This window comes from Phyllostomus hastatus, unplaced genomic scaffold (genome assembly GCF_019186645.2).
Source record: "Phyllostomus hastatus isolate PE091 unplaced genomic scaffold, TTU_PhHast_1.1 phas_contig_64, whole genome shotgun sequence".
NCBI classification, from domain to species: domain Eukaryota; kingdom Metazoa; phylum Chordata; class Mammalia; order Chiroptera; family Phyllostomidae; genus Phyllostomus; species Phyllostomus hastatus.
The window spans coordinates 5,121,922-5,135,525 of NW_025333928.1; the positions used below are offsets into that span (position 1 = coordinate 5,121,922).

Genomic DNA, 13,604 nt, shown 5'->3' on the forward strand with positions numbered 1-13,604 from the left:
AATATCCAATTTAGGGTGCAGTGAAGAAGGAGACTTTATTTGGTGCAGATAGCTCAACAGTGGTACAGTCTGCTTTGCTCCACAGTGGTCTGCTCTGTGTTTCAGCTCTAGCTTGGGAAACACAGTCTTTAGTCTTTGGTAGAAGGCCTCTTCTCTGAGCCAAAGGGGAGCCAGCCTATATACAGAAATCCCCACCCCTGGTCCCTGATTGGTCCATCTTATGCAAATTAAGACTCCAAATCCTCATAGTTTGATTGCTCCAAAGGCACTGTACTGATTGGTCAGAATAGAGCTGCTGTGATTGGTCAGAGCTGCATAGCTCTGATTGGATGGGGAATGACCTCCTTTATGAGGGCTGGCTCAGATGGCAGGAACACAGTGCAAACAGGCAGTTCCATTGTGGAGGCAGGCAGTTTATTGCAAAGGTTCCTTTGCAAAGTGCAGTTTATGTGAAAAGCCCTTGTGCAGAAATGGCTGCTAGGCTTCTGCTTTTTGAGCCCAGTTAGCCCCCAGGAGCCCTTTTTAGTTGGTGTCTTTTTTTCCCCTTAGGGTCACTCTGGAATTATGGGACTTTCAGAGGAACACAGGACAGAGTTCTTGTCCTCCAAATCTCACTATATAGGAGTAACAAACTCAAATTTTTTTCAGGCAGATAGTAAGAAGGAGGAAAAACTAGTGCAGAGGGGGCTCAACCCTCATGAATGGGAGTCCCACATCCCACCTCCAAATACCATCACACTAGGAGCTAAGATTCCAACACATATCTATGAGAAAAGACTCAAAAGCAATTTGGGATGAAATATGGACAGAGGACTATTGGCCTCAAATTCAGAGCAAAGAAGGTCACTTGGAGGACTAAGGGATGAAGCTTTTGGCCACTCACTGCTCCCTGAAGGACAGAAAAAAAATTTCCTTCAAGCAAAGTCAGTTGGAGAAATGGGGAAGATTTTGCTCTGCAGTCATGTTTCACTTGCAGGGTATTTTGGGATCTACAGGTGGTGGGCATGAAAATCTCAGGGCTGGAATGGGGCCTGGGAACCAGGGACAGTCAGGAGTGGGAGAATCTTCACAGGTTGAAGAATGGAGTGTGTGAATTGGATGCATCCTGAATCAGGATTCAGAGAAGGTTGAGGACGTAGTAATAAATCAAAGAGATGGCAGGGTGGGAAGGGAAGAATGTGTTTGGGTCAAGACAGCTTGGACAGCAAAATTCTGGGGGCTGGAAAGTAAAACTTTGGGATGACGGGAGGACATGGCTCAAAAAAGGCAATGCAACTTCTGTTTTAGGCTCTTCTCTTATTTGCGTTCTCCCTGATGATCCCGTGGTTTCAACTACCCCCTCCATGCCAGTAATCCCCAAATCCCTGTCTCCGGTTTATGTATTGTTTCTTAACCTCCAGTCCACATAGACAACTTCTTACTGGGTATGCACACTGGGTTGTCACAGAGACACTTAAATCCCAACATATCTTACTATAAAATAACTTGACTGAGTATGTTCACATATGTTCACGGCAACTTTGTTAGTAGCCCAAAAGGGGATTAATACAAACAATGAACACGACACAGCAATACAAGGAACAAACTACTGATTTCATGCAACAAGAGGGGTACATTTCAACAATGTTACCACACACAAAAGAAGCCAAATGCAAGACTGCTTCCTCTGATACTTCACTAAAGTTGTAGGTTTTTCACACCATGCAATCCTCCCATTCTCTGCAGATACCAGCCAGGTGTCCTACAGTTTAATTCAATTCTGTTACTCACTACCTGGAGTTAGCGCAGATCCCACAGGTTAAGGGCTCAATCCCACAAGACTGCCCCCACTTGAGACTCCAATCACAAATAGTGGAACTCAAGGTTACCTGTACTCTGTTTGGCTTGGCTACTAATCAGGGCTTCCCAGGCCCCCCCCCCCCCTCAGGTTTAGTAATTTGTTCACAGGACTAAAGGAAACACTTTTGTTATACTGGTTTATCTGATAAGAATACAGATGAACAGCTATACAGGGCAAGGTCCAGAGGGGTCCCAAGTGCAAGTTCTGTTCCTGTGGAGTTGGGGTGCACTACCCTCCCTGCTTGTGGATGCGTCCACCAGCCCAGCAGCTCTGCAAACCACATAGTTTATGGAATTTTATGAGACTTCATCATGTCAGCATGATCAATTATTTACTTGATCTCCAGTTCTAGAAGATAGGGGCTGAAAGCTCCAAGTTTCCAGTCATGGTCTGGTCCTCCTGGACCAGCCTCCATCCAGGAGACATTCCAGAGCCCACCAAGAGTCCCCTTCTAGAAAAAAGATGCTGCTGTAATACAGGAAATTCCAAGGGGTTTAGGAGCTCTATGCTAGGAACTGAGAACAAAGGCCAAATAGTAGAATAAAAGATGTTCCCAGCACCCCTGTCACTGAGGAAATTCCAAGGGTTTCAGGAGTTCTGTGTCAGCAACACGAGGGACAGAAACCAAATATATTTCTTATTGTGTCACATTCTATCACTCCATTTAGGTGTAGTTCAAGAACAAACAAAACCAGCATTTGAGGGTCGAAGTCAGAGCAGATTCCCCGTGTGGGAGGAGGATGGACTGGGAACAGGCCCGAGGGAACCTCCTGAGGGTGATGGAAATGTGTTATATCTTGATTAGGGTTTGGGCTACTTGTGCGTATACATTTGTCAAAATTCACAGAGTGGTACACCTAAGATTTCATTTCCCTGTATCCACTTCAACCTTTCAACATTAGTTACAAAAAGAAAACAATGGTGGATGCTTCGTCAGCATGACAAATGGAACCTCACCAATGGGGAAGATATAAACCTTGCAGTTTTAAGCCACTATATATAGGTAAGGGGGACTCTCAATGACTCTGAAATCAGACTAGTCACTTCTCACCGTTTGGCCCACACTTGCCCCTCCTCCACCTTTCATCTCAGCAGAAAGCACCACTGTCCTCCCAGATGCTCCAAACAGCAGAGTTGTCTTTCACTCCTGACCTCCATCACCCAATCCACGTCCGGTCTGTCTCCCAGATGGCCTACCTCATTCCATCCACACTGCAGACACCAAGTTCAGGCCCTGCCACTTCCACCTTGATGACTGCAGTCACTTCATAATGGTTTCCAAATTCATGTCCTCTAAATGGCTTTCTTCGCTAAGCCCAGGGCGCTCTCCTCCATGTGATAGGGTCACACCACAGCCTTGTGAAAACCTTGTGTGCTCAGAATCAGCTGAATCTTCCTGATGGGGCTTGTAAGGTCCTTCTGGCTGCATCCCAGGCTGTGTCTGCCTCGCACTCTATGCTCTAGCCAGGTGGAATAGCGTTTTAGTTCTTTGAATGTGTCTTGTTCTTTGGTCTCTAAAGACTGTTTCTGCTGTGACTCCAAATTCTTTTCCTGGGTAACTCCAAAATACATTTTGGACATAGGGTAGAAGACCCAGTTCCTGCTGGAATGCAAATTCTTTGAGCATGGCTATCTGCTTTCCTCCCTGATACATCCTCCAAATATAAGGTAATCCCTGGTATGTAGCAGGCACTCAATAAGTACTTCTTGAATGAATGAATGTTCCATGATATTAAAAACCATGGAAAGGTTTTTTTTTTGCCTCTTTGTCTTCAAAATAAAAGTGAACAATACAATAATAGTAATACCTACCATTCACTGAGCATCTTCTAAGGGACAGGCATGGTGCTGAGAACTTTGTAATGTATTATCTCATGTCATTAACTCATTTCCTTGAAAAGGCGACTGAAATTTAGAAAAGTTCATTCACCAAATGCAAGTAAGTGCCTCTCTGCACTGGGCAGCTCTCATGGAGTTTGTCTTCTAGTGTGAGGAGAAAGACTATAAATTAAGAAACAAGTAAATATCTGGTTTATAAGGTGGTGACAAGAGATGGAGAAAATAAAGTGAATAAGCAGAGAGAGATATCTGAGAGCTATTTCATGTTGGGCACTTGGTGAAAGGCTCTTTTCTGGTGAGGGAGTTCTCTGGGAAGAGCTCTAGGCACAGAAGACAGCAAGCGCAAAGGTCCTAGGGCAAGAGTGTGGTTGGTGCTTTCAGAGAACAGCAGTGAGGCCAGTGTGGTGGCAGCAAGGAGAAGGGGCTGAAATCAGAGAATGCGGGAGGGCCAGGTTATCTGTGGCCTTTGGCTGTTTCTCTGAGAGAGACAGAAAAGTCTGGGATGTTGGACGAAGGAGCATTGTTAACTCAGGATCATAACCCCAGAGTCGGGATTGTAAACTGAGCTTTTAATGCCACAAGTTTCTCACTCCTAGAAGCAAATCAGTAACAAAGTTCTGGTGACTGCTGGTCTCCCATTCTCTGCTTCTTTGGGAGCATTTGCTGCCATCTGAGTCACTGTTCTGCTGCTCCCATAAGCAGGTCCGTCCCCCAATGCACTGAGGACACACATAGGCCTCACTTGCCCATTCATTTACCCATGGAGCCAGAAACTATATCAGTTGAAATATACTAGGGAAATTGTGGAGAATGAGATATTGTCCATGCCCTCGGAGTTTTCAGTGCACTGAGGGAAACAAGTGAACAGGCAGTTACCATCTAATGTAAATGGGAAGTGAAACGGATGAAGAGCAAGTAGGGACAACTGGTTCAGACATGAGGAATCAAGGAGGGCTTCCCTGAGGAAGTGAAACTGGGGGTAATTAAGTTAGAGAAGGAAGGTGAGAGAATAGCTATCCACATGGCAGCAAGAGCACTTGCAAAGGCCCTGAGGTGGGAGGTGAAAGAATGAAGCTGAGTTGCAGGGAAGAAGGATCTAAGAAGTGATGAGATTGGAGAGCTAGGGAGGGCCCTATCATCCTGTCCCATATCGACCAGCAAAAGTCTGAAGACTTTATTCTAAAAGGAATGGGTCACCACTGAAGCATTTTAAGCAGGTGGTGACTTGGTTGGGTGTGAGGAAGTGGAAGCTCACTCTGGCTGCATGGGAACCCCAGTGTGGAGGGAACTGAGGTAGGTTGTCCAGGTGAGAGGAGATGGTAGATGATGTTGGTAGACACAGAAAGAAGATGAATTCTGGAGGCAGGTAGGAGGAAGAAGTGACTGTTCCTGGTGTGGACATGAGGGCTACAAGAGAATTAGAGGTGCCAAGGATGGTCTCCAGGTTTAGGCCTTGCAGAACAGATGTGGGCCATGCTTTTCACAGGAATGGAGATGGGGCATGAGTGACAGGAACCAGTGTGCAGTGTCTACATGTGTTTTCCCACAAAGGCATCCTCAAACCTTAATGATGTGTCTGTGTGCTTCCCACTTCAGAGAGCCAAGATCGGCCAGGGAACCAAGGCTCCGGAAGAAAAGACGACCAACACCATAGCCAAATTTGACAACAATGGGAACAGGGACCGGATGAAGCTGAGTGATTTTAACTTCCTGATGGTGCTTGGGAAAGGCAGCTTTGGCAAGGTATAGTGTGGCTGGGTGGTGATACCTGCTCCAGAAGAAATGACTAACAGGGCAAACACATTTGCTGCTTATGTGGGGTTTGCATTCTAGTGAGGGAGAGAGTAAAAAGTAAACAGGTCTACACTACAGTTTGTAGTAGACACTGAAGGAAATGAGTAGAGTGCTGTGTCACAGACAGATCAAGAGAGGACCCACTCCGATTGCCTAAGGAGGTGACATACAAACTGAGACTTGAGGATGAGAATGAACCAGCCATGCATTCAAAGAGCTGGGAGAGACCAACATGTGCAAAGGTCCTGGAGTGGAGAGAGCTTGACACATTCTAGGCACCATCAGAAGGTGTGGGTCCAAAATGCCATGAGTAAGAGAGGTAGTAGCATGTGAGATTGCAGAGATGGGCAGGGCCTGATCATGCACACACAGCCCATGAGCTCTGATGGGGAGTTTGGATTTTATTCACAGTGCAATGGGGAGGCACTGGAAGTTTTTAAGCAGAGAAATGCCACAATCAGATTTGCCTTTTGGAAAAAATCACTCTTACAGCTAAGAATGGAAACAGTTCCTTTCACATAGTAGCACAGTTGAAGGACAGCCCTGGGACTCATAGAGCCATTCTGTATGCTTTTATAGATACTGGGAGATGCTGTTTTACTAAAATTGAGATGGTGTTGTGAGTATTTCTGACTTGTTTAGTGTTGTTTTGAGACTTTTAATCCCTTTCTGTGCCACAAATGTCTAGTATAAATCTCATACCATCAACTCAGGTGTGTAAAAATATGAATTTCTTTCCCACCTCTGTAGCTTAGGTAGAAGTCTGACAGTTATCCTTAAGTTCTTCCCAAACGGCACATACCCCAGCATGTACAATCAGTTGGTGAGTCCTGACACCTGCTTCTCCAAAGTATGTTATGAACTGACTTCTCTGTGTCTTCTCTAATGAGACCCTAAGCTAAACCATATATACCATCTGGATGCTGCAGAAGCTCCTACGTGGTTTCCCTGCTTCCACATTTGTGACCTATAGTTAATATACCTTTCACTTTGCAGCCATAATCATTTTTTAAAATACTGCATTAGGTCAAGACATGTCTCTACTTAAAACATTCCAATGACATCTGGTCACAATTAGAGTAAACTCTATACTATGTCCTTGGCTGACATCACTCTTTATGATGACCCTTGATATAATTTCTGCCTGATGACTTTTTTTCTTCTCCTGTTACCCAGTGTGCTTGGGCCACAATAGGGTTCTTGGGATTTTGAAACATGTAAAGCTCCTTCCTGCTTTAGAACATTTGTGATGCATGGCTGGCTCCTTGTAATTCCCATCTGAATTTAGATGTCACCTCTTTTGAGAATCCTTCCCAGGCCACCTTCTCAGAGAGTCATTCACTCATTCTTCATTATATTCAACTCTTGTAGCATGCCATCACCAGATAATACTTTTCTTATTTGTTTATTGGTTTGTCTTTTTTTATCCTCCTAAGATCTGACTGCCACAAGAACAGGGACCTTCTCTGTCATGTTATCACTGTACTTCCAGTGCCTATGGATTGAGTTAATTCAGGGCCTAGGCTGAAAGCACAGATCTTTTTCAGTCACAGGTCATCTGCTGACATAGAGTCAGGGATCTGGCCCATGTTTGGAAGAGCCTCCCATAAAATGGGAGTTGAGAGCAGGAATGTGCGGTAAGGTTGCTGAGCAGCCCCAAGTACTAAATAAGCAGTTGAGAATAGTAATGATCCACACCTCTGCGTGCTTTTTGCCAGCAGCTTTGAATAGCCTGTATGTGGAAATGGAGATGTGGAGGGTAGATTGAGCTAAGGGCAGAGCTTAGAGAATCAGTGAACCAGGAGATTACATTAATAAAGTTTATAAGGGAGGTAAGGATTCTAGGATGAGGGATGCCCAGTGCTGATCCAATGGAGCCTGCTTCTAGCAGGTTCTCAGTAAAAGTGGAATGAATAGAAGAATACAAATAGTGTCTAGACTGGATTGGAAGGAAGTCAAAGCAGGAAGAGGGTTGTAATCTAGGTGGGAAAGAAGGAGTCTGGAGGCCTGGGTATGAAAAACAAATTGATGAGGTTGAGGGATTTAAAACACTAAGAAGAACAGAGAGGCATTTAAACCCCAAAGATGGGTGGTTTCCATGATGACAAGGGGAAAAGTAGCCTAAATTAAAAGGTTTTAATAAGCTGAGGCTGTTGGTAAGTTTTAAAGAATCATACTTTTTAAGTAAGCAATATATTCATGGTTCATAATTAAAATTATATTTAAATGGTAAATATTGAGGAGTCTTGCTCCCACCCAGGTTCACTCTTTTCATGCTCCCTCACTGCTACTGCCCTCATACATTAACACTTTTGTTTATTTAATTTGCATCTTTCCAATGTCTGTACATTAATTTAACAAGTATAAATGTGCATTTTTATTCTTGGCCTTGTTACCTCAAAAGTTAACAAGGTGGGTTGGAGAGTTTTTGATTGAGGAATGGAAGCTCCAGAAGGCCTCATGGAGAAGGTTGTGGTTGGGGGGGTGGGTGGAGAGGTGGGAGAGTGGGTCATTGGGGAACAGTAAGGGAATGAGAAAGAATAGATGATATGTTTCCATGGAAAGTATTATAATAATTGACAGTTCTGTTTCAGACTGGGGATGTGGCATCCAATAAATCACAGATGATATATGCCATAAAAGCAACTAAAATAATAAAAACCTCTGTGATACTTTAAAATGTAGTAATCCTTTGCCACTCTAGTTTTGCCAATTGTGGTTTCATGTTAATGCGGTTTATATTTACATGCTCATTGTTAACGTTTTGTGGTCTAGTTAGGCAGATAGATCAATCCCCTTAAAGGGAAGAACGCAGCAGGGTGGTTACTGTCCCCCTCCCAAAGGTAAGGTGGATGACCTGTGGGCCAATCTGTTCACACCTCCCCTCCCCCAGGTCCACTGTGTCAGATCTGGCCCAGAAAAACATGCTCTGGAGCACCATGATAATTGGTGAACTGATTAGGGAGTGACATAAGCATTTTGCTAAAACCTGTGGAAATGAAAAGGAGAAAGCAATTGTGAAAGCCATTGAGAGCCAAACGAGAAAGCTCTGTTTCAAAACTTTTGTAAAAGGAAGCTTTAGAGAGTTTTCTTTCCTGAGAGGATTACCTGGAGGGATCATCTTACTAGAGCAGGGCCTCTTGGCATGTCTAGCTTACTTGGAGATACATGCCTTCTAGAACTGTTGTTACAGAGTGGTCAGATGTATTATTCACTTATTATTTAATATTTAGAAATTGATGGCATTCTTATACACCAACAATGAAGTATCAGAAAGAGAAACTGAGAAAAACCAATTTTCATACTATAGCAACAAGAAAAATAAAGGACCTAGGAATAAATTTAACCAAGGAAGTAAAAGACCTGTACTTGGAAAGCTATAGAACACTGAAGAAGAGATTGTGGAAGATACAAATAAATGGAAGCATATACCATCTTCATTGATTGGGAGAATTAAGATCATTAAAATGTGTGTACTACCCAAAGCAATCTATAGATTCAATGCAATTCCTATTAAAATACCAATAGCATATTGCACAGATCTAGAATAAATATTCCAAAAACTTATTCAGGAAACAAACAAACAAACAAACAAACCTGAATAGCCTCTGTGATCCTGTGAAAGAAGAATAAAGTTGGAGGGAGCACAATACCTGATGTCAAACTATACTACAAGACCACTGTAATCAAAACAGTCTGATACTGGCATAAGAACAGACACACAGAAAAAATGGAACAGAATAGAGAGCCCAGAAATAAATCCATGTCTCTATGGTCAATTAATATTTGACAAAGGGGGCATGAGCATACAATGGGTGTTGGGATAACATCCCAACTTCCTCTTCAATAAATATTCCATCTTCAGTAAACATCCCTCTTCAATAAACGGTGTTGGTATAATGGACTGGAAATGCAAAAAAAATGAAACTAAACCACCAACTTACACCATACAGAAGGATAAACTTAAAATAGATAAAGGACTTAAATATACATTGTGATACTGTAAAAGTTCTAGTGAAAAATATAGGCAGTAAAATTTCAGATATCCTACATGGCAATATTTTTGCTGATTTATTTCTTGGGTAAGGGAAATAAAGGAAAAAATAAACAAATGGGACTATATCAAATTAAAAAGTTTCTGCACATTTAAAGAAATCATCCTCAAAATGAAAGGGGAACCAACCATATGGGAGACCATATTTGCCAATGATACATCGGACAAGAGTTTAATCTCAAAAATATATAAAGAACTCATATGACTCCATATCAGGAAGACAAACAATCCAATTAAAAATGGGCAAAGGACTTGAACAGACATTTCTCCAAGGAGGACATACAGAGGGCCCATAGGCATATGAAAAGATGCTCAACATCACTAGCCATCAGAGAGATTCAAATTAAAACCAGAAAGAGCTATCACTTCATACCCGTTGGCATGGGTATCATTAATAAATCAATAAACAACAAGTGCTGGTGAAGATGTGGAGAAAAGGGAACCCTAGTGCACCATTGGTGGGAATGCAGATTGGTGCAGCCACTGTAGAAAACAGTATGGAATTTCTTCAAAAAATTAAAAATGGAACAGCCTTGTGACCCATCAATTCCACTGTTGGGGCTATACGTTAAGAATCCCAAAACACCCATTCAAAAGAACTTATGTACCCAAAGTTTATAGCAATGCTATTTACAAAAATAGCTCAGTGTTAGAAATAGCCCAAGTGCCCATCAGTAGATGAGTGGATTAAGAAACTGTGGTATGCCCTGGCTGGTGTAGCTCAGTGGATTTAGCCCAGGCCTGCAAACCAGAGGATCCCCGGTTCTATTCTCAGAGTATATGCCTGTATTGCAGGCCAGGTGCCCAGGACACGGTGCTTGAGAGGCAATCACACATTGATGTTTCTCTCCCTCTCTTTCTCCTTCCCTTCCCCTCTCTGTAAAAATAAAGAAATAAAATTTTTTAAAAACTGTGACACATTTACACAATCAAATACTACACAGCAGAAGGAAAGAAGTCCTACCTTTTGTGACAGCATGGATGGAACTGGAGACTATTATGCTAAGTGAAGTAAACTGGTCAGTAAAAGACAAATACCATATTATGCCACTTATAACTGGAATCTAATGAACAAAATAAACTAATGAGACAAGTAGAAACAGAGACATGGAAACATGAAACAGACTGATAGCTATAGGAAGGGAGGAGGGGGGATGGTGGAAGGAGGGGAAAGAGAGTAGTCAACATTTACGAATGAACCCTGAACCTGGACAATGGAAAGAGAATTGACTGTGGGAGAGAGGGGTGGGCTGGGTGAAGGTGGGCAAAAGGGAAAAAAAGAAATTGGGACAACTGCATTAGAATAAACAATGAAAAATAAAATAGTGTTATTCTTCATTCTCTGTTTTTTATGACTTCTTTGTCTCCAGCTTTGCCAACCATGACACTTCCCAGGAATTTAACCTCACTGGTTGTCTAGTGATTCCTGGAGCTCAAATTGTGCTCCAAATCTGTAATTGGGCAGATATGTACTATCTAGGTTGATGACATAATATACGCATGGTTCCTAATCTCATTGAACCTCTCTTCAAAAATTTTATTGTAAAAGATTTTTAGTTCAGAAAAGTTGGAAGGATTATATAATGAACATCCATAATACCCATTGCCTAGATTCTACAGTTAACATGGTAATGTACTGTGTGTGCTTTATCACATACAGATCTATCTATCTGTTTGTCCCCAGGTTAACCCATTCTTAGTGCATTTCAAAGCAAGTTGCAGACTTTGCTACACTCTACCCTTAAATTCTTCAGTGAAGGGCAGAAATAAATGTATCAACCTATGAATTTTGAAAAATGCGTACTTTGAAACCCTGTGGGGGTGTACACATTAGTCAAAAAGCACACAGATGTAAGTGCCACTGAGTTTGATGGGTACTATGAGAGTCAGAGAGGCCCTCATTGAAGGCAGTGAAGGCTTCCGTAACAAAGTGACTCTTGAGCCATACCTAAAGGACAAGGTGACTGACTACGCAAAGAAGGGAGGGAGTAAATGAAGGTCTTAGACGGTCTCCTCCTTCTGATCACACCCAAGCTGGGAATGGTTGATCTGTGTGGTGGCCAGTGCACCTAAGCTGCTTTGTTAGCTTGTGTGCATTCAATTTCTGTAACACACACCCCAAATGTATACTGGCTCAGACACTGCAGAAGCTTCATTTTCACTCATGTAACAGTACGAGGTGGGTGTTCCTGGCCTCACCCACGTTCTCCATGTGGTAGTTGAGGGACCTGGGTTCCTTTCATCTTATGTGGCTCCATTAATTTCTATGGCCTTGTTTTTGTATACATTTGGTGGGTGGAGGGAGAAAGAGAGTATGTTGGAGGCACAAGTTACTTCTTAAAAGTTTTAGTTTAGAAGTGGCACCCATCACTTCTGCTTGCTCACTGCTAGAGAGAATTCAGTCATATGACCACACCTCAGTGCAAGGGAGGCTGAGAGAACAATTCTGGTGGAAAGCTAGTGGTCTCAGCCACACTCTACTTTTCAGCTGCTGTTGGAGTTTTTCTTAGGGACACGAAAGACCTTCTGACTTTCCCCCTTATAACTCTCAATTTACATGCCCCACAAACAGAAGAGTCCAAATTCTTCCTATTAGTGATATTTCCTTCTAGTGCTTGATGGCCTGAGTGTCACTAAGGAGGCCACTGAGGATTAGGCTGTGGCTTGGTCCACTAAGGCCCCACTAGATACTTAGCACTTGTGTGCTGCTCTCCAAGGTTCTGATGCCAGCTCCTTTAGCTCAGACTTCAAACTGCAATAGGGTGGAGTACAACCTTGGCCAAGTTTCCTAAATATTAGTTACTCATGAACCTGTTTATCTTGGTCATGTATATATCTACTTTATACTATCTTAAATATTTTTCTTTAGTTGATTTAGATGACTTCCTTTTCTTTTTCTTACCATTGCCTGAAGCAATAATATATGTGAAACCATGGGCTTGATCTGCCTGTTATATATTTATTTTAATGTGTTTTTAGGATAATTTATTAGTAGAAAAGTAATTCTGTGTTTGTACTGCTGATGGTACAGGTACCACATCTTGTGAAGAACTGTCTGAAGATCTTATACTCACAATGACATTTTGGTACTTCAATTACTATTGTATTTCTAAGAACATGAAGTGTTTTTGCTACATTTTTTGTTCATATCTGAAAGGCACTGAAAGTCTCTGATCTTTCCTGTCCCCCATGCCTATTCCTTTAGATGAGGAGCACACTTGATATGTCCTGTATCCTTAAATTTTTTCTTGTGATCTTTACCCTTCCTTCTCTGTTCTTTATTCATTGAATATAGCCAGAGAATCAGACTGCTATTTTGAGATTGGCTGCCTCCACTCTCTCCCCATGCACCCATGCCTTATACTTTTGCACTATGACTTCCATCCTCAGCAATTTCTGAAACACCTGTCTCCTTGGTTATGAGTAGTCACCTACCTCCTAACCAGATGCAAGTACAGGTGTGGTGGCTGCTTACGACAGCAGAGGACAGACATGAGAGAAAGGAACTGGGACTAAAACTGGACCCTTTATCCTATTCCAAGGAGAAGTTATCACTTTTATAATAACTGCTTTCTGAGAGGCATAATTAAGGATTTGCTCATTTAAGAAGTATTTATTGAGCATCTACTATGTGCCAGGCACTCTTCTAGGTGCAGAGGACATGGCTGTGAACAAAACAGACAGAAACATCTGTCCTCATGACAAATATATTGTAGCAGTGGTGGTTGTGGTGGCAGTAATGATGATGATACCACCTGACATTTCGAGTCCTTACTGTGTGTCAGGCTCTGTTGTAAGTGCTCTATATGTATTGCCTCATACTTACAGTGTAATGTAGCTACTGTTATCCCCATTTTACAGATGAAGAAATGAGATGCAGAAAGTGGAAATAACTTGCCAAAGTCACACAGCTCTTTAGCAGCATTTAATTGAACAGGTTTGATTTAAATATGTGTGATCTGGGGTTCTTGATTGCAGACACTTAACACTTACATCCCCAGTCTACACAGTGATCCCCTCTCTATACCATGAAAATATTTTGGGGGGTTAACCATCTTACCCTCTTAGTTTCTCATT

The 13,604-nt window shown here is 42.3% G+C and overlaps 1 protein-coding gene across 3 annotated transcripts in view; it reads left to right on the forward strand.

The window, feature by feature from the left end:
* Positions 1 to 13,604, forward strand: part of PRKCB (protein kinase C beta) — a 340,114-nt gene that overhangs the window by 257,374 nt on the left and 69,136 nt on the right. For all 3 annotated transcript variants that reach the window (XM_045848918.1, XM_045848917.1, XM_045848919.1), the window contains one exon: positions 5,276 to 5,422. In XM_045848918.1, the coding sequence (XP_045704874.1) occupies positions 5,276 to 5,422 (147 nt within the window). The remainder of the gene's footprint in view (positions 1 to 5,275; positions 5,423 to 13,604) is intronic.